Source organism: Gossypium raimondii, chromosome 5, assembly GCF_025698545.1.
Source record: "Gossypium raimondii isolate GPD5lz chromosome 5, ASM2569854v1, whole genome shotgun sequence".
NCBI classification, from domain to species: Eukaryota; Viridiplantae; Streptophyta; class Magnoliopsida; order Malvales; family Malvaceae; genus Gossypium; species Gossypium raimondii.
The window spans coordinates 6,450,402-6,472,227 of NC_068569.1; the positions used below are offsets into that span (position 1 = coordinate 6,450,402).

Sequence of the window (21,826 nt, forward strand, 5' to 3'; positions counted from 1 at the left end):
TGACGAGATTAGCCTATCCCTTAAATCATGAGATTTACAAGATATACAATAACAAATATAATATAATCTTTACAAGATATGATTCCTATCAATCTTCTAATATTAGTTCTCATATTTACTAAGGTAGCCTATGTTGGCTTCAATCTGACAGGCTTCTCAAACAGTTCTTTGAATCGAGTTAGTTATCGTGGGCCAAATGATTCTCATCTAATCAATAGACCTCCATAGGATGCATTTTGTGCTATGGTCACGGACTTTGAACTGCGACCTATGACACTTGCGTGGTACCATATCTTTTTTAAATCAATAGAAAAGAAAAAGTACAAGAAAAACCTTTATTTATACATAAATCATGCACAATTTTTTCATTGTAAAAATTAACAAGTCCTCAAATTAAAGTCTAAATACATTTGACACTTTTAGGATTTGTTGTAAGTATCAGAATGGACGCGAAACGTTTCGTGAATAATAATTTTGAGATTAATATATACTTTTCATTAATAGTACAAATCCTTTATTTACAGATGGTAAATTTTAAATTTTAACTCATAAAATCATTATTAAAACAAACTCATTTTTTTCTTATATATATATATAAACTGGTATTTTTTAGATGTAAAATTAAAAAAATCATTATAAATGTTTCAAATAATTACTGAAATTTATATTTATTTAGGCATTAAATTAAATTAAATTGCCTCCTTCAAGTTAATTCAATTTATATTTAATTTGTTTTAATATATATGTTTTATCGTTATATTAATTTTTATAGGATAAATCAATATTTAACTTTTAAATTTGATAATTTTTAAACTTAAATTTTATACATGGCACAATATGGCACTTTAAGATTGTATCGCACTATTATGTATGAACGAAATTTAAATTTAATAAATAAATTTAAAAAAGTCAAATTCGAAAGAGAGAAGATAAAATATTCTTCTTATAATTATTAAAAACATATATAATATGAATAGTAGTAAAATTTGAAATTTAGCTGGATGATAATATTTGCCGCCTTATTCTTACAAGACACGAATTTGCACTCTACAGTATAGTAAATTTAAACGTAGTCGCACTAAATTGTGACTTGGAAAATTTCAGATGAAAAGGATTTTGTATATTTAAATATAAAAACATTGACTATATTTTAAAAGAAAAATAGTATCAAATCAACAGGGGTCAACTTCTTTCCAATAGATTAGATGGAGTATGTTTAAAAAAGATGCAGTACAGATCCATTGAACTGCTTCCCTCGTACTAGGACACGTGTTTCTGCCGTCGTAAAGTTGGACCCGATAATATTCCAATTATTAGAATTTCTACAGAAGGATAATTTTCCGACATTTCACATTCGTGTTTTCTCATGAATTTCTCGGAATCCTGTATTTTCCTTTTTCACGTGTCCGAAACTCAAACCATGCCGCTCCGTGTCCAACTCCATGTCCAAATCGCGGAATTCATTTTCTTTCCTAATCCTATTCCCTGTATATATAATTTTACTTTTTCTAAGATTTTTCCATCACTCTCTTCACTTACACTTGTCTGGCTTTTCTTCACTACTAAATCTGATACTAATATTTTCAAATTTACTTCCAAGTTATCGTTCCGGGTATTCAGATCCAGAGCTAAAAATGGAGTATTTGGAGATTGATTCTTCTTCATGCAAGCCATGCAGCCCTGACTCAGAGTTATCCTCCTTCTCATCTACCTCATCAGCTTATGATCTGCCATTAATGGTTGTTTCGAGTTCCCATAAGCGAAAAGCTGGTCGAAAGAAGTTTAAAGAGACTCGTCATCCGGTATTTAGAGGTGTACGGCAAAGGAGAGGGAGTAAATGGGTGTCTGAAATTCGTGAACCTTACAAGAAATCAAGGATTTGGTTGGGCACTTTCCTTAGCCCTGAAATGGCAGCTAGGGCTTACGACGTTGCCGTCTTAGCGCTTAGGGGCAAATCCGCCGCTCTTAATTTTCCAGACTCGGCTTCTGTTCTCCCCAGGGCTAAGTCTTCTTCGCCAAAAGACATACAAATCGCTGCGTTTGCCGCTGCCGAGGCTTTTAAACCAATAACTTCAACGGATATTGATCCTCAACCAGTGGGATGCTCATCATCAACCTCAGTTTCCACTGAGAACGACGAAGAAAAGAGCCTTTTAGATGATGGCTCGATGTGGGATCGTAGTTGGAGCTTGGAGGCCACCAACACTAATGATAATGAGTGGAATTATGGTTTCATGGACGAGGAGGCATTGTTTAATATGCCAGGCTTACTCGATAGCATGGCTGAGGGTTTGCTCCTTTCTTCACCTGCTGCTTTGCAGGCACAAGTTTATGATTGCGACGATGACGTAGCTTCCACCTTTAACATTGATTTATGGCGACATTACTAATTACAAGCCGGCCTTTGCTATGTTGTGTTTTTTCTAGTTTCTTTGTTTTCGCTTCATTTTTCCAGTTTCCTTTAAAAAAAATTAGTAGAAAAAGTATACCAATTAACCAACTGGTCATACGGTGTTAGGATTTACATCAACCTCATATTACTTTTAAATCCATAGTCTATGATTTGGATTAGGTTTGACGTCACTGGTATACATCATTCTATTTGTCTTATTTTTCATATCTCTTTTGTTATTTATATTCAAAGTTTAAAGTTATCTCTTAACAATATTTTATTTAAAATTTAAATCTCTTTTTTCTCTAAGAGTAAATTTACCGGGCAAATTACACATAAAAGCTTTTTTTTAAAATATTTACTGAAATGGGCCCGGTAAATAATTATTTACCGGAATGAGCTCTTTTCCCCGAAAACGCGTCTACGTCAGCGCAATGTCAGGGTACGTGACAGGAAAACGCATCCCTGAGGAAGCATTTTGCCTGCACTTTTAGGGTTTAGGGTTTTAGGGTTAAAAATTAAAGTATAAAGGATTATAGTTTAGGGTTTAAGGGTGTTCATGGGGCTAGGCTGGGCCAGGCTGGGTTCGGGCTAGGCCGAGGGAAAAATATTTGTCCCGATTCCTAGGGCTGGCCAGGGCCCGGGCCAAAAAAGTGGTGCCCGATGCCCGGCCCGTTTTCTAAACGGGCCTGGCTTTTTTACCCAAACCCATAATTCGGGCCTATATTATTATCCGAACCCTCCCATATTTCTGGCGGGCCGTCGGGCCGTGGCAAGCCGCCCACCCCATGAACACCTGTAAGTTTAGGGTTTGCCAATTAAATTAATTATAATTTTTTTAAAATTGGATTAGTTTTCGTGTTAATTATTTTTTAAGAAAAAATAAATTAAATTAGGGTTTAGGTCGTAGAGGTGTCCATGGGCCGGGCCGGGCGCAAAAAAAAGTTTTCAGCCCGGGGCGGGAATATGGGCATGAGATTTTGTCCAGGCTCGGCCCGGGGAAAAAATACGGAACCTGGGCCCGGGTTATTAAAATTATATTTTTATTAAAATTAAAACTAATTGTTAGTAAAATTAATTGTTATTAAAATTATATCAAATTATATTTTTTTTGTACCAATCAAAACATTTTGTAAAATCTAACATTTTGTTAGTAAAATTATTAATTGTTAATTGTAATAATTGTTAGTAAAATTATCAAATTATATCAAATTATTAATTGTTAGTACTAGTCAAAACATTTTGTAAAATCTAACATTTTGTTAGTCAAATTATTAATTGTTAATTGTATTAATTGTTAGTAAAATTATCAAATTATATCAGATTAGGGTTAGGGTTAGGGTTTTTGTTAGCATTAGGGTTTTAGTGTTTTTAAGTTAAGGGTTAGGGTTATGGTTAGGGGTTTTAAGTTAAGGATTAAGGTTAGGGCTAAGGTTTTTGTTAGGGTTTTGGTATTTTTAAGTTAAGGGTTTTTAAGTTTAGGGTTAGGGTTAGGGTTAGGGTTAGGATTTTTAAGTTAAGGGTTAGAGTTTTTAAGTTAAGGGTTAGGGTTTTTATGTTAAGGGTTAGGGTTAGGGCTAGGGTTTTTGTTAGGGTTTTGGTGTTATTAAGTTAAGGGTTTTTAAGTTAAGGGTTAGGGTTAGGGTTTTTAAGTTAAGGGTTAGGTTATGGCACTGTTCACACGCGGGGAAAACGCGTCCCCTGGGACGCGCTGACGTGGCAACAAAACGCGTCCACGTCAGCGCGCTTTCTGTCCACGTGGACAAAGCGCGCCATTGAGGAGGCGTTTTCCTGTCACGTACCCTGACATCGCGCTGACGTTGACGCTTTTTCGGGAAAAAGGGCCCATTCCGGTAAATAATTATTTACTGGGCCCATTTCGGTAAAAATTTGAAAAAAAGGGCTTTTAATTGTATTTTGCCCAAATTTACCGGTAATGCAAATGAAAAATAAGATATTAAAAAAATATTTAAAGATAAAAATACAATTAATAAAGGTTGGAGGTAATAATAAGGCACATTGTACTCTTAAGCAGGGGTGAAGTTAGGCGCACGGTCCCTTAAAATGGAAAATTTTTCATTTAAGCTCTTTACAAATTATAAAATTTTAAATTAATAATGGTAAAATTGTACTCTGGTCCTCCCAAAAATAATAAAAATTTAATTTAATCTTTTAAAAATGTTAAAGATATAAGCTATTAAAATGGTGAAGTTGCATTTTTATTATTGTAAAAATATACAATTTAATTCCGGTCCCTCCAAAAATAACTTTTTGACATCGCCGCTGCTCTTAAGGAGAGAATATAAGTTTGAATTTCGGAGACAATCTTATTGGAGGAGTAATCACGAACTCAGAATATGAAGTGTAAAATTGAAAAGATAAAGAAAGACCAAATTCAAAATTTTTTTATACAAATAAACAATTATTTTATAATGAGAAAGAAGTTTACAAATACAAAATTAAACCTCAAGTCTTATAAAAATCAATTTAAAAGGCACACAAAATTACCATTCAACTAGAAATTTAAAGCTTACTATGTAAAGCTTTTTTACTGGAAAAGAAAAAGGTTCACCGTTGACGAACCCAGTTCTGATTTTTCAACTTCCCCTAGTTTCCTCATTTCTTCAAACAAGTGAGCGAGGATTTGATTTTCTAACGGAAAATACTGCTTAGCTGCGCTTTGAAATTTCAGTTACTTGAAAAAAGAATTACATATAACAAATTAGAATTTCAGCTACGTTTAATATAATACACGTGCCACATTTTGCATTAAACAAAGAAAAGAAAGAGAAAAATATTATAAAAAAAAGGACACACTTCAAGTAGTAGATTAATTTATTGGTTCCATCATATAAATATATAGTAAAGACATTAATAACAAGTAAATGTTGGTATAGTTTAAGTAGATACATCAACATTGAAGTTGTTCAATTCAAGGATGGTATTGATCGGCATTTGTTGGATTTTTCACAGCCTCTATCATAAGGATTAGAAGGTGGTAGGCAATTTCCTCCTTTGCATTCAGATGGATGATCTCCTCTTCCAATTGCCGGATACCCAATTGTTGGTGTCGATCTTGCTTTTGCATTTCCAATCCACAATGAGCAAACTATTTTCTATATATGTTAGATATGTACAAAATCAATTTTTTATATGCTAGATGTGTGTCAAGATCTATACAAGTTTGTGTTATATATACACCAACGTTTGCACCACTAATATCGTAATTGTAATCTATATTATATGATATTATCATTACTTATCCCATGCTTATCTAATATGTATTAGAGATAAGTATACGTAAGCTTACCCAATGACTTTCCAAATTGAGAATTGAACCATCTCTCGAGATATTCAATTTGTAATTTTGAAGACCTTAGCATCTGTTTTGATTAAAATTTTAGTATATATTTAACCTCATATATATTAGTGATAAGTATACGGTAATTAAACTTGACATAATAGATACAATGATTCAATTCCTAATTAAATAAATCTTGAATTAAGATTGATTCGTCAAAATAAATTATGCAATATATAAGATAAATCTAAACACGACATAAGTATAATATAAAAATAATTAAAATATGATACTGATTATAAATGGTGGATTGTGATAATATCAAATTTATATCATTTTTGAGTTGGATTTAATTAAGTTAAAATTTTGAGAAAAATGATTGTTAAACTAAGATTGTTATGAACTTAAGTTGGATCAAATGTTTCAAATTCAAAATACCTGAAGTTTTAATTCTTGATCTCATCTCTTCTCCCATACTTAATAGTGGTGGAAAATGTTGTATGATAATTCTTCAAACTAACACAACCTTGATAATTAAAATAGGATGATAAAATTGAAGCGATCAAGTCTTTCTTGAAGAAATTGCACACTCTTGAATCTTGATGATAAACTAGTAATAAACAACAAAGAAATTTTATCACACCTTATCCTCAAAATATAATAAACTTAATCACCCACCATACACATTACTAATTCAGAGACATTAGAAGGTACAAGTTCTACCTAAATGTCACTTTTTTACCCAATTAATCAAATTCTTAAAAGGACTTGATAATTTTTTATTTTTTTGAAGTGAGATGAAATCACTATTTATAATAAAATTTTGAGAGAAAACGGCCTTACGCATTTACAACTTGAACAATAAACACATTTAAATTGTTTATAACTTTCACTTCCGTAGTAAATATGAGTTAAAATTAATTAAATAAAAAAAGCGTTTTCCATGGTAAACAGTGACATATTTTGGTTTAAATGGAACTGTTTTCCACATCCGAAAGAAAAAAAAAAACGAGAAGCATTCAGCACTACTGCGGGCCAGAAATTGGATAAGTGTTGGGCTAATCCCGCCAGCCCACTACCGAAGTTTAATTGAACAAGGAAATTAGAGTTAATTCCACCATTCATCCCAAACTATAACCTTCATTCTAAACTGGTCCTCAAACTTTAAGACATTCTACTTAAATCCAAAAACTATCGAGGCTATATCAATAAGGTCCTCTTATTACTATGAGATGTTAGAGTTTATGCGGCATATTTTAAAATGTAAAAATCAAGAAAAATGAATATTGTAAAAATCTTGATTTTGAGGCTTTCAAATATTTTAAAAAACCTTTATCATTCACTCTCTCTTTTCATTTTAAATTATGTCTTATAAGATTTGACATGCCATTTAATGATTTTAATAATAAAAGGGCCTAATTGATATAATATAAATAGTTTAAGGATGTAATTAGAATGTTTTAAATTTTAAGAAATAGTTTAAAATAAAAATAATAATTTAAGGATATTTACTGCAATTAACTCAAGGAATCAATACATGCCAAATATATTGATATTCCAAAAAACATATATCTTTTATAAAAAAAACATTAGAGTATATAATTACAACAACTACATATATGAAGCACGTATATTTGGAATCAAGAATTATAGAATGCAATTAGATTAATAATCAGAATTGATCAAAGTCAAACTAAGATTTATACATAGTAGGAATTAAGTTATAATAACTCATAAATAATTTAGATAAGGTTAAATTATATTAATAGTCACTTAATAATGGTTTTTTGTTAATTATTTTAAATTTTTAAATATTTTTATTTTTATAAAAAAAACAAAATTGATTGGATTAAGAATGTGTGGACATAAAAAAAGCAAGAATGGTGATTCCCTAGAAAAGTAAACAATTAGCATAGTATATAAAAATGATAAGGAATCAGTCAATAGATTCAAATTCACTTCACTTGAAAAGTCAAATTCGGAATGAATTATATGAAAGCTTGCTTCTTCCACACTTTTATGTGGGAATTTCGACCCATTAACCATATGTTTTGACTCACCTTCAGATTCATGACTTTATGGATCTCTCATTCTCTCCATTTCGTGTTCTTTTCTTTTCTTTTTCTTTCTGAATTCCCTAAATTTAGCTTTCTTATCAATTTGGTTTTTTTAAGCTAAATTCATCATTAATCTTAAAAAAAAAAAAAGTAGAATTATGTTTTAACAAAACATCAAATAAAATATTAATTTTAACAATATTAGTGCAATAAACCTTATCACATTCAATGTGTAATTTATGTTAGCATGACATTATTTATCTTATATACCGTCTCAATAAATAATTTAAAATTATAAAATACTCTAAAAAAGAAAAAAATAGTATGAAGTACATATGGTCTACGGGCTTCCCTATTTAAAATTTTAATGTTTTAGTTAAAGAAACAATAAATTGATTTTTTAATGTTTATTAATCAAATTAAACTTTTTTAAGTTAAATTAAGGGTCAAATCAACTTTAAAATAAATAATGATGAAAGATGTATACATTAAAAGTTATATTTCACCCTTAAATATGAAATCTTCATAAAAGGAGAAGAAAAACCCTTAAATGAAGTTCAACTTGTGCTAATTAATTAATTTAAGAATGTTGACCTAAGTTAGCTTGATTTTGTTACGTTAAATGATTAGTACAAATGCAATAAATATAATAACCAAAAAAATCGAAATCATCATTAAATAAAGATAGTCTCAGTACTTATGCTTAGCTATATAGTTGCAGCTCTTAAGCATAAAATTATTGAGTTCACAGCTGATGAAATAAGAGCTTCCCCATAATGTCGAATCCTTGGTGCAATGATGGCAAATCTCCCCAAAATCCCTGCAATAGTAATACGGTGTTTGAAAACAGCCCGGACCTCCTTCTGGGTTGGTTCAAGAACCTGAATGCTCAACACAAACAAGAGCTTATCATAGAATTGTCGACCAAAGTGCAAGGCCTTTCAATGGAGAAACAACTCCCAACCGAAAGGGCCGAGGTAGATGATGATCTCAAGGCAAGGCATTTCCAGCAACTCCTGCAGCGACTTTCTTCCAAGAAAAACAATGTCGGGTCCAAAATCCACAAGGCATATCTCGGAGTTCAACGTCGTTATATTATTGAACATGAAGATCAACATTTGTTGAAACCTGACAAGTTGAGCAATTTGAAATCAATAGATTCAAGAGCAGGATCGCCTGTTGTGAGGAAGGAAGGTGCCATTTCTGAGGTGGGGAGTTCGCTCAATCCAGAGCTATTCAAGATTAAAAAATTTTCCACCACAAAGTGAACAAGGTGGCGCTACTCATGAATCCAGAGCTAATTAATTCAGCTGCTTATTGTTGAATTTCAATATTTCAAATTATGATTAAATATTGGAAACAAAGCTAGTTAATGCATGGTGGAAATTTGGTTCTTATATTTATGGGTTTTTTTTTAAATTAATACCTAAATTTTCATTTCGTCAAGGAAAAAAATTGTCAAATTTAAGGCTAAATGAGTATTTAAGAAAAAAAAACATACATGCAATTTTAGTATTACTATTTCTTGTTGAACATATGTTCGTGCTGCTTATTCAATAAGGAGCAATTGAATTTTAGCTATAGTGACTTTTTTTCTTTTTAAATACATGTCATGAAGTTTGACAGATGTTTCAAATTTTAGCGAGAATTTCAATTTATGCTAATAGATAATATAAGATAAAAATCGGTGCAAATAATTTTTCTCCAAACCCTAAAAGCCACCTACTCTTTCTCTGGTTTGGTTTGTCATTGGAGTTTAATGCTGGTAAACTAACTCCAACTTGTTGAACTTTGACCAATCGAATATTACTTTGGTTAAAATAGGTTATAAATCTTCTTTATAAATTTAAATTTTAGTTTTTTTTCTTTTTAATTTTCAGATCTTAAAGTTTAGGTCTAATTTTTAATAATGTTAAAAAATTTTAGTTAAATTTATTGATGTGACATTTCAAATAAAAAAAACTCATTTGGTAGCAATGTAACTAAAAAATGTAATAAATTGAATTTGAATTTAATAAAAATAATAATGTTAATAGTTGGACCTAAATTTTGAAATCTAGAAAATAGATGGACTAAATTTTTAGAAATAAAAATACAAAGACCAAATTTTAAATTTGTGAAAAATGTAGGAACTTACGGCATATTATAACTAATTAATTTTCTTGTTTTTGAAAAGGGATTGCTTTTTTAGGTGAATGTACCTAAGATTAGACATGTCCAAGACTCTAGTAGCCCACTTGGCCCGACCCGATTAGGGTCGGGTTTGGACAATGATTTTTGCACCTTAATCTGACTCGGCTCAGTCTGAAATCAATTTGGATGATAAAAGATATTTATAAAATTTAAATTTGATTATAAAAGTATATAATATATCAATTACAAATATAGTTTTTTGAATAGTGAATTGGACTTTTTGGGTGGGTTGAGCCGAATTGAAAACGGGCTTGGGTTCGGAATTTTTTAAACAAAGCTTTAGGCTCCCTTTGGAAGCAACTGCATCTCAGTGCGTTGGCTGTTTTAGGCTAAAAAAAATTGCAACTGAAACGTTAGTAAACGCAAGGCTGTTTGGAAAGCATTCTTCAGTGCGATGAGAATGCATTTCACCTCACCGGAGGCTTAATTTCAGACTGGAGCCTTTTGTTCCAGTGAAAATTGGGTAACTTCAATTGCTTTTTTTTCCCTCTTTTACCCATATATTCTTCCGTTGCATTCTTCTTCAGGCTTTTCTGATGTTTGGTTACCCTTCTTCTCCCCTTTCCCCTTCCCCTTGGGTTGCAAATCAGTGTTCTTGGATTTTCTGTGTTTCTCTTTTTTTCTAATTGAAATTTTCATTTTTTTCCTTATTTGGTTTTGCATTTTTTTTTTAAATTTTGTGTTCTTGGATTGACAGGAGCAAAAGTTTTTGATCGGAAGTTCAATAATAAAACTGTCTTGCTTCATTTCCATTATTTATTGCTTGGTTAACATTCTGTAAGGCCTTTGTAATTATGCTTCAATATCGTGTTTCAGTTTTTTTTTTGTTGATTATTTTCTAATCTTGAGTTTCCCCTATTCTGCATCAGATATGCATGTACTATGAGTCCATAATCCATATTATTTCAGTGATAACATGAGGGGTGTACTAAGGACATTGTTATTTGATCCCTCTTTTTTCTTTTTCTCTTATTTAAGGGACTTACATTTGTTATGCTCAGGTGTAAACCTTGATGGAATCTGTTTTCACTTTTCTTTCTCAGAGAGTTTTTACATAGCTTTATGGCTCTGTAATGATGGTCATTGGAGTATATCCGTCCTATGGATTTTTGATCTAGCATTCTCGTCTCCCAAAAATATTTTAAGTTTTACATTTTTCCTTTTATTTTCACTGGGCTTTGGGAGAGGTTGTTAAAACTTTTGCAAAACCAGTAAACTTTTGTGGTATCTACCAGATTGGTTCAATGCCATTTGCTTATTTTCTTGGCATATGGTGGAAGTCGTGACTCGTGAAAAGCATTAAAAAATAGCTCGTTTTAGTATGTATAACCTAAGTTGTCGGATTTTGGATCAGTTAATATCCAGAATCAAAGAATCACTGCAAACGTGATATATTGTTCTTATGGTTCCTTGCTATTCTGTAGAATCGGTGAGTTTATTTGCTATTCTGTAGAATCGGAGTTGTTCTTATGATCAATGTTGCAAACTTTTGCTTCTAAAGATGCTTGCAGTGGGAATTTTTATTGTTAGACTCCTGTGACTTCTTTTATGACTCTTCAATAGTCTGATCAATAAAGTCTTTGTTTTGAATGGTTTTCTTTTGTTGCAAAGGATGGTGCGCAGGATGAATTCAGTTTTATGCTGTATTTTAAAATGTTATGCTGTCTGTATGCTGATCTGTATTTTATTCTCTTGTGTTCTTTGTCTGGTGATGTTCAAATTGTTAGGGAGCTTGTTACAAATTTGTTAACGGTTTTGTTTATTAATGTTTTCTCTGTTCATTGTCTTGGCTTTTCTAATCTATTCATCCTTATTCTGCAGCATATTGAAGACTTGACTCAGGAAAAGTTTTCACTGCAACGAGCTCTTGAGGCCTCATGTACATTAGCAGAATCTTTGGTTGCTGAAAACTCATCTTTGACTGATAGTTATAACCAACAGGTTTGTTTCCAAATATTAGATTAGCAGCATTACCGGCTGTCATGGTCATGATATGTTTTTTTTATCAGTTCATCGTGCTTCTCCATTGCAGCACTTTCTGTCATTTCATTATCCTAATTTGTATTCTCAATCCTTCTTAAAAATCTCTTAATTATCTTATATTTACTTTTCTCCCCAGAGAAGCATTGTCAACCGGCTAAAATCTGACATGGAGAGCTTACAAGAAGAAATCAAGGCCCAACTGGTTAGTATTTACTATATTTAGGTACTGTAGTCACTTCAAATTGTTAGAAATAATTGAATCTCATATAAATACATACCACTTTATGTCATATGGTTAATGCAATGGTGTTTGTATGGCATGTGTCATGTGTGCACATATGCACATTGGTTTAGATTTGTTTGTGCTTAGATAAAGTTCTATCTAAAAATTGAGATACCTACTGCTGTCTATTGCATCTCTGGTGGTACCCATTAACCAAAAAATGCAGTACAAGGAACCCTCTTGAGGTTGTCCATGTCTATGCCCTTTGATCTACACTTGAAGGGGCCTTAAGTAGTGCTATCCCAAAGTTATTAAATATTGGGTTTGTTTCGATTTTATATTCAGGTTGGGCCTCTCAACCTATTGCCTATTGGTTTTAGGTTAGATGCTTAATAACTTTTTATATATAAAAATGATCCTAAGGCTGGAGCTTGTCCATTTTTCCTGGATTCAATCAATAAGTCTTTGTTTTGAATGGTTTTCTTTTGTTGCAAAGGATGGTGCACAGGATGTTGTTGAACTTTGGCCTGCAATGCAATAGGAAACCAGCAGCAAACCAGCGTGCAGACCAGCATCCAAGCTGAACCAGATAAGCAGCAGCATTTTGTTTATTTTGTTCATTTGTAACTTGATTTAGTTGCAATGTAATTTATACTTAAAGTTAGTAGGAGTAGTTGTTGATTTATGTTTTATGTTATAGCTGGTATGTCAGCTACATTTTGTTTGTAATTCTATCTAGGCTTTAGTCATGTATCTTATACTTGACTCGTTCAAGCTTTTGATGGTTTTTGAACCATGAACAATAAGAAATGAATCAGATATGTTGATGAAGAATTGAACATGTGGTTTCTATTGGTAATTTATACTTAAAGTTAGTAGGAGTAGTTGTTGATTTATGTTTGATGTTATAGCTGGTATGTCAGCTACATTTTGTTTGTAATTCTATCTAGGCTTTAGTCATGTATCTTATACTTGACTCGTTCAAGCTTTTGATGGTTTTTGAACCATGAACAATAAGAAATGAATCAGATATGTTGATGAAGAATTGAACATGTGGTTTCTATTGGATTTCTTCTGAAATTAAGAAATGAATCATTTTTCATTCATCATTGCATTGCTTCATCTTTAGCTCAAATGTGAATCATTTTGCATTTTCTCTTCTGATGAATATTCCAATCTATTGGACAAATACACTAGTGTGATGTTGGAAACATGGATCTAGATTTGAATTGTATGCCTTGGGTTTCAATATAAATGAAGCAGAAATTATATATTTAAATTTGATTTATTATATAAATAGTAAGAATGAAATGAAAAGTATAAAAATATTTTGAAAATATGAATGTTACATTTTAAAAATATTTTATCCAATTTCTGTTGAAATAATGTTTTGATTGATTGTAGGCTAAACATGGATTTAACAATGCTAATGTTATAAAGTCATATTTTGACGTCTTTAATCTTATATTATAACTCCAATGTTAAACTAAATCAAACTTAAAGTTTAAGTTAATTTTATCACCCCAATGTCTTATAATATTGTATTAGTAAAACATTTTAAAGGATTTGGTATGTAGGCAAAATTTCATACAAACATAGATAACGAAATTAGTTCAATTGAGTAACACTGTTAAACCTTCTTGTTAAACTGAGCTGTTCAGTAACTTATGTGCTAGGAATTAGTAAAAACCAACAGTAGCATATTTATGTTATTGTAATAATTCATTTTTAATTATTTATTATTGAAAATAAATATAATTGTAATAATTTTTAATCATTTATTAAATTTATAATTGTTAAATAATTTTAAAAATTTATATTATATATCATTTTTAATCTAATGTCCTTAAAAGTCATTTTCTATTTTTACCTCACCGCTACAGCTGCGTTTGAATCCAAACACACACTCCACCGCTGTTTCTAATCTTACTGCTACAGTACCCAATCTCACTGCTACAGTAACTAATCTCACCGCCACCGCTGTTTTTAACCTCACCGGAGCTAAACACACCGCCCATCCAAACTAAGCCGTAGTCCAACTTGACCCATGGACTCCTCTACTTGAGATGTCCCTCTATTATAGGGATATGATTAAATTAATCTCTCTACTATTAAATAGATTAATTTAGTCCCTGTACTATTAAAAAAATTAAATAAGGCCAATTTGTAATAGAGCTAATCTTAATATTTAATGAGGTATTATTTTAAAGTTTTTATAATTCAGTAAATGAAATTTTTATTTGGAATTGAAATTTTTTAATATATTTATATAATAAATTTAAATTTTATCACAACTTGAGCTTATTCAATTTTTAATAGTATATAAAATAAATTGATACATTTAATAATAATAGAATGACTAATTAAATCCAATCACTCTAATATTGAGTACACCTAAGTCGCTTAACCTTTTTTTTTTTTTATATTTCCATTCAACTTTACTTCTTATTATTATTATTTACAAGAGAAGGTATTGTATGAAACTGTGATTCCACGTTATCCTTATTCCTTTCCAATAGAAGAATGACAAATCAATTTTTTACTCCTGATTTTCAGTTTTTTCCTCCTTACAAAATTTAAATCCAACTAAAAATGCTAAAAATCAGGAGAAAAAGTTTGATTTGTCATCATCTTATTGAAAAAGATAAAGATAACGTTGAATCACAATTTTATACAATTCTTTCTCTGTTTACAAATGTGATTTTATTAAATTTTTTATTTACAAGCGAAGGCAATTCTAAATAATATTTAATTGTTCCTTTAGATATTTATTGAAATATATATTTTAATTTTAATTAGTTTAATATTAAAAATAGTAAAATATAGAGTATTAAGTAAAATTTCAGAAAGAGGCAACTCAATAAATCATAATGTCTGTCATTTAAATATTAAATAAGATTGTAAAAAATTAAAAATCAAATTCCAACCTTAACTTTTAATTTAATGGTACTACGTGTTCATCTTAAAATTAACTTTATAAGTCCAATCACCTAGTATATAATTATATTTATTAAATATATAAATCTTTAAACCTGTCTAATATCTATATCATATTGATATAAAATATTGTATATTGAATGATTAAATTTTTATATAAAATAAATAATTAAAAATTTAAACTTATATTAAATTTAATATATATAATTTATATGAAAAAATATAAAAAATTATGATTAAATTGTTAAAATATTAATAGAGGAAAGGATGTAAAATTATTTTAATATAATCTTTCCCATGATTTAAAACTTTTTTCTTCAAAAAAGAAAAGAAAGTGGGCATATGGGGTGACCATGGGAAGCGGGCACCTAATGTCGCTAATGGACCAACTATCGCTTTCAAACCTCAGATGGGTGCAGTGGGGATGAACGGCTGATGATGTAGGATGCTTTTGAATTGAATCTGACAGAGTTTGACTGTACCAGGCTTTTAGTAATAATAATACTGGGTTTTTTAGGCCCACACTTCTGCTGGTACTCAAATACTTATTCCTTGCACGAGGGCAGGCCGCTTCCCCATTATGTCGGTTCATAAACCCATATTTAAATTTGATTTGAGTTAAAATTTTATGATCGTTGAATTCATCTCCCGGAAGAGGATTTCTGTTCACCAAAGGTCTGCAGTAAAGTTTTTGATGGTTGTTCCGGAAAAAGATGTTGAATCTTTGGTTTCATGAGATAAGTTTCTCTCCTATATTAGACTTTGAATAACCAAAAATCAACAAAGTTGTGAGTTCATCATAGAAGCAAGTTTTGAGTTCCTTCATTTTATTAGATGATTAACGTGCAAGGTTGATCGATATCATGGGATTTTGACTTGGTAAGATCAATCATTGATGGGAAACATAATTGCAGGTCCATATATATGACTCCTCAATTATTGCCCTACCTTCCCTTTCACTATTTCAATTCATAGTATTTTAGAAAAAATAATCCCAAGAATATAATTTATTAATATACACTTCCATATTCATATTTGAATGTCTCACATATAAATATATATATTTTTAAATTAGATGAAATATTTATATAACCTTTCATTGTACGAGAGCTTCAAATTTTGGCCACAAAATTTAAGAAATCCAATAAATTCATGCAATTTCTGATTTCATTTTATAAAGGAAAACATAAGCTTAAAACGTTTGATATAAAAGTTTGAAAGAAATTAACCTTACAGCTTGGCTGGTAATTTGAATAAAAGAGCTGGATATCAAAATTATGGTATCTAATGTCGGTAGCAGTGATTAATATTCTAATCACAAGTGCTTTTAAGGAAGAAAATGCCTGGTCATAAAATACACTGTAATATTATTTATCAAATATAATTAATAGAAAGGCTGAGGCTGACCCACATATTTCTTCCACAGTGGATTTTGTAGATTATAATAATGCATGTAGACTAAATCATGCAAGCAAACAAAAGAACATATCATCCTCAATCAGTGTTCAAAATTATAAAAGCTTAGGCAAATTTTGCAGAAACTTGTTTAATTTCTTGCATTTACTTTAATACAAATCTGAAACAAATCCTTTTGGTTTGACTAATCAAATAATCCCAAAGAAAAAGGTATTTAACAAAATCAAAATGAATCAACGTGGAGCAAAGTGTATGCCTAATAAATCATCGATGTTTTCTTGATATAGCTGATATGACCCGAATTTGCTTTCATGGTGCTTCACACTCTGTAAGAAAAAGAAGAAACTAAAGATTCCTTAAAGATAAGTATGGTGAAATGTCATCCATGAACTGCAGCTTGAACAAATTTGAACCTTGGAGCCACATGGGAAGGACATGGACAAAAGTCTAACAATAAGCATTGTGTTCTAAATTTCTCATAGAAAAGGAAAGAAACAAAAGAGTTCAATCAATTTCACTCCCCAGCTCCCCCATATTGAAAAGACGCAAATTAGACCATGTGTTTAAACTTATATTATAATTCGGATTTAAGTGACTATGAATATTCAACATAATTATTGAAAAATATCAGGGTACATGTTTTCAGAGATCTGTTCCAATAGTTTTAAAAAAGAAAAGAATTATGTAATAATTGGAGGATATGAGAGAATAATAATAAAAGAGAGAAAGGAGGGTGTGTAGTGTGATACCAATGGCTTAGAAAATCAGGTGACATGATATCTCAAGTTTCAAGAAAAAAAGATGAAATGGAACTATTATGAGTGATGACGAACATTTCATGTGCAAAAGCAAAAGGGAAAGGGACAATGAGCTGAGGACAATATTCACAGTGAAATGGCTGAGCAGTGGGTCTCACCGCCCATGCAAATCTGTACCTCTCCATATATTGAAATACAGATCTTGTCTAACAAAGGAGAGACTAATGAGTCTGATCCCTTTAGGTCATGGTTGGTAATTACAAACGGTGAATTATTATTTTTGGGGGCACCTTCACACTGTTTAAGTTGACACCAAAATAACTTTGGGTTTTTGTGTATAAATTTGTCTAGTTATTTTCATTGGTTAGCTGCTTCAAACTTTTTTTTAAACCCTCAAAGCTTCACAAGGTTTTTCTTTCTTTCTTTTATTTTCCTTTTAGGGATAAATAATGGGAGGGTTCAAGCATCTTGTTGTTGTGAAGTTCAAGGAAGATGTGGTGGTGGAGGGGATTTTGAAAGGTATGGAAAAGCTGGTTTCTGAGGTTGATGCTGTCAAGTCCTTTGAGTGGTGAGCTTCTTCTTCTTCTTCTTCTTCTTAATCTTTTAGATCATTTTGCATGCTTGTATTTGCTGCTCTTTCATTGACTTGGTCAAAAGAAAATGAAGTAAATAAACAAATAGCTCTGTTGGTTTCAAAAAACCGAAAGAATAATGGGTTCAAAATCAGTCACAGAATTGAAACTCAAGTACACAGTAATAAGGCCAAAGAAAGTGAGAAAACAACTCAACACTTGGGGGTTTCTTCATATTTTTGATGTTATTGCAAATCCCAGAGTTGCCATTACTTTGTGGTTTAAAAGGTTTTTGTACTTTAAATTGGATTTGAACAAAAATCAATAGAAAAACATGAAGTGAATGTGTTGAAACAGGGGACAGGACATAGAAAGCCCAGAGATGCTTAGACAAGGATACACTCATGCCTTCTTGATGACGTTCGAAAAGAAAGAAGATTACACTGCATTTACCAGCCATCCCAGTCACATTGAATTCTCCGCCACTTTTGTTACTGCCATTGACAAGTTTGTGGTGCTTGATTTCCCTTCGGTTCTTGCAAAATCTCCGGCTTGATCTGCAAGAAAGAAAAAAGCTACCCAGGAATTTAAGTGCTTGAGTATTTGTTATGTTTAATCTTTCTGTTGTTTGCATCTCTATGTTTTCTGCTTATGTGTTATGGCTTTCTGCCATTGCTGTCAATTCCCCAATAATCACAATTTGTATTATTGATATGCAAAAATTCACATGCATTTTGCTTCTTTTTCTCTGAACTCTGAGCTTAACATATTACGATTCCGACATAAGCTACGTGTTGTGGATGCATGATGTAAAAAAGGAGGAGTAAATGATGCAGTTCACTTGAAATGAGAGTGGAATATTAATTATTGCAATTTATTTTCATACAAAAGTTAGATTTTAATCTGATGAAGCATGCAGTTGAATACACATACTCATTGGTTATTAAAATGAAAATGTTATTACAAATTATAAAAAAATTCAAAAGCTTCAACAATAAAAACTTATTTACATTTTATAAAAGTATAAATATATAAAATAAATAATTTATTTAAAATTTTATATCTTGATTTATATGAAGTGGTAGTTAAAATTTTATTTTTGTTCAAATTAAAACCTGTCACCTCATCCCACCTCAAATATTGTATAAAATTACTTAATTAAAATTTTATAAAATCACAAAAAATATAAAATCTTCTATAAATTTTAAAATTTTAAAAACAAATAAAAAGTGAAAAATAATTGAAACTTACAGCAAATATATATACATATATATATATATATATATTTGATCGTGATTAGCATTGATCGACAACGAATTTTAATTGTTGGTTAATACTAATCAAACAGATCAAAGTTGGTAATTTTTTAAGTTTAATTTATTATTATTTTTAAGTTTAAATAAATTCTTTTACTTTCTTTTTACTTGTTTTGGATTTTCTAAAATTTTAGCTAAATATTTTAAATATTTTGAATATTTTGTGGTTTTATAAAATTTAATTTTTTTGAATTTTATTATTTAAAATCAAACAAATGATTTTTATTGTTTTTTTTATTGGTTGCTGAAGGGGTCTGTTTTATTGTTGATTTTGTTTGTCTGTTGTGGTATTGTGGGCAGATTTTATGTTGCTATTTTTTTTATTGGTTTGGGTAGATCATGGAAGTTACTTTGTTTTGTTTCTTCTTCTGTTGTTTTAATGAATATATATTCTCCTTGTTGAGGAAAAAAAACAAAGTAGAGAATGAATGGAAAATTTATTTTGTAATTAATTGAAGGAGGTGTTGAGGTCTCCATATTCACAAATTAAATACGTGGAGAGGTAAGCCAAATTTCCAACCTTACTTTATATTTATCTCTAATACATATGAGATAAGCATCAAGCATGGGACAAGTCATGATAATATTGCTATTTGGTAACAATTCAGCAATAAAGAAGTAGTGAATTATTCTCAATTGATTTCTCAATCCAATGTCATGTATTTAATACACGTAAAACAACTAACTGAAGTTATTAACAACTTGCTAACTAACATTAACTAATAGTAACTGTAAACAGTTATTCCTAACATGCCCCGTACTTGTCAACTTTTCTTTTCGTAAAAGACTTCCTGATTCATGACAACAACTCGAAGCTAATCCCGAAACTTGGTGAACATTGCTATTGACAGTGGTTTTGTCAATATATCCCCAATTTGGTCAGAACCAGGTACATGACCTACTTGGACCATCCCATCTGCAACCTTTTCTCTGACAAAGAACAGGTCTAACTCGACATGCTTAAACTTTGAGTGCATAACAGGATTCCCTGTTACCGCAACCACAGCTGAGCTATCACACCATATCAAAGCCTTATTCGGAACTGGAACACATAACTCAGTCAATAAGGAACGGATCCACACCATTTCTACAGTAACATAAGCAACATTCTTGTATCCTGCTTTTGTTGTAGACCTAGAGACTACTTGCTCATTCGTTGAGCTCCAGGAGATTGGATTCCCCCCAAGAAACACACCAAAACCTGAGGTTGACCTGCGATCATCCACATCTGACCCCCAACTGGCATCGGAGTATCCTTCAAGCAAGAAATTTGAGGCTCGGGTGAACTTTAACCCATAGTTCAGTGTTCCTCGTAAATACCTTAATATCCTTTTCACAGTCTTGAAATGCAAGTCCAAAGGTTTATGCATGAACTGGTAAACCTTGTTTACGGAGTAAGCAATGTCTGGCCTAGTGATTACCACGTATTGTAAGGCACCAACAATGCTCCTGTAATGATGCTCATCCTCAACAGGACTGTCTGTATTAACTGACAGATGACATGTGGTGACCATCGGTATTGGCAAGCCATTTGATCTATCCACGGAGGCTCTTTGAAGTAGATCTAGAATATATTTTTTCTGAGTAAGGAACAATCCTTGTGAAGTGTAGTCAACTTTGATGCCAAGAAAATAGCTCAACTTCCCCAGGTCTTTCAAAGAAAACTTATCATTAAGTTGAGTAACAAACTTGTCTATAGCCTGAGAATCGTTCCCAGTGATGATAATGTCATCAACATAGACTAAAATATATGAAACCAAAAACTCTTTCAACGTATGAAACCAATCCCGAGGTGCTTGTTTGAGACCATACAAGGCCTTTCTTAGTTTACAGACGAGTTGCTCACCATTTGGCCCTTGTTGCTCGAACCCTGGAGGCTGCATCATGTAAATTTCCTCACTCAAATCCCCATTCAAAAATGCATTATTAATGTCAACTTGTTTAAGTGGCCAGTTTAAAGATATTGCCAAAGTAATGACCACTCTAATTGTAGTTGGCTTAACCATAGGGCTGAAAGTTTCCTGGAAGTCAATGCCAGCTTCCTACAGGTAGCCCTTGACAACTAGTCTGCCCTTGTACCGAGCAATTGAGCCATCTGCATGTTTTTTGATCTTAAAAATCCACTTGCAGCCTACAGTGCGATGACCTTCAGGTAAGGGCATAAGATCCCAAGTACGATTAGCGGGCAAAGCACTGTATTAAACTGTGCAGCTATTGTCCAAGCAATACTCTGAAAAGCTTCGATTATGGTCATAGGCTCCTTCTCAGCCAGAATAGAAGCAAAGACTTTGGGCTTAAAAATACCACTTTTGGAGCGAGTCTGCATGGGGTGAATATTCACACTCGAAGGAGCTCCTGTAGTACACTTAGTCTGACCACAGGACGTAGGCACATCAGCTGCTACTGGGAAGTCAGTAGAAGAGCTGGAAGGAGATTGATTACTAGGAGAATGTACTAGGGAATGTGCCACAAGAGAGACCCTGGCTGGTCTTGTGACTGTCCGTGTGAAGGTGCGTCCAGGAGAATCATTAGCCATAATCAGAGGAAGCACAGTCTGCTAATGAAGATCATTTGTAGAGCTAACTTGAGATTGTGAACAGAAACCATCATGAAATGGAAACTGAGCCTCATAAAATCGAACATGTCGAGATAGGAAAACCAGACCATCTTCAGGAAGA

The 21,826-nt window shown here is 31.6% G+C and overlaps 3 protein-coding genes across 6 annotated transcripts; all 3 read left to right on the plus strand.

The window, feature by feature from the left end:
• Positions 1–1,540: 1,540 nt before the first annotated feature.
• LOC105765871 (ethylene-responsive transcription factor ERF024) lies at positions 1,541–2,602 on the plus strand. Its single transcript, XM_012585134.2, has one exon. It carries the CDS (start codon positions 1,635–1,637, stop codon positions 2,388–2,390), a length of 756 nt encoding a protein of 251 aa, XP_012440588.1. The 5' UTR covers positions 1,541–1,634; the 3' UTR covers positions 2,391–2,602.
• A 7,649-nt stretch (positions 2,603–10,251) lies between these two features.
• LOC105771173 (protein BLISTER-like) lies at positions 10,252–13,194 on the plus strand. Of its 4 annotated transcripts, none has more exons than XR_001126415.2 (4): positions 10,252–10,406; positions 11,765–11,884; positions 12,063–12,128; positions 12,646–13,194. XR_001126415.2 is itself a non-coding variant. In XM_052630925.1 (4 exons), the coding sequence occupies exons 1-4, from the start codon at positions 11,346–11,348 to the stop codon at positions 12,688–12,690; spliced, it is 258 nt and encodes an 85-aa protein (XP_052486885.1). In that variant the 5' UTR covers positions 10,744–11,345; the 3' UTR covers positions 12,691–13,194. The 4 variants fall into 4 exon arrangements, 2 of the variants coding, with proteins under 2 accessions (XP_052486885.1, XP_012448040.1); XR_008196001.1 differs by lacking the exon at positions 10,252–10,406 and adding an exon at positions 10,465–10,720; XM_052630925.1 differs by lacking the exon at positions 10,252–10,406 and adding an exon at positions 10,744–11,372.
• Positions 13,195–17,604: 4,410 nt separating this feature from the next.
• Positions 17,605–18,585, plus strand: LOC105770628 (stress-response A/B barrel domain-containing protein At5g22580). The gene is made up of 2 exons (XM_012591909.2): positions 17,605–17,828; positions 18,190–18,585. The coding sequence occupies exons 1-2, from the start codon at positions 17,710–17,712 to the stop codon at positions 18,386–18,388; spliced, it is 318 nt and encodes a 105-aa protein (XP_012447363.1). The 5' UTR covers positions 17,605–17,709; the 3' UTR covers positions 18,389–18,585.
• Positions 18,586–21,826: the final 3,241 nt, after the last annotated feature.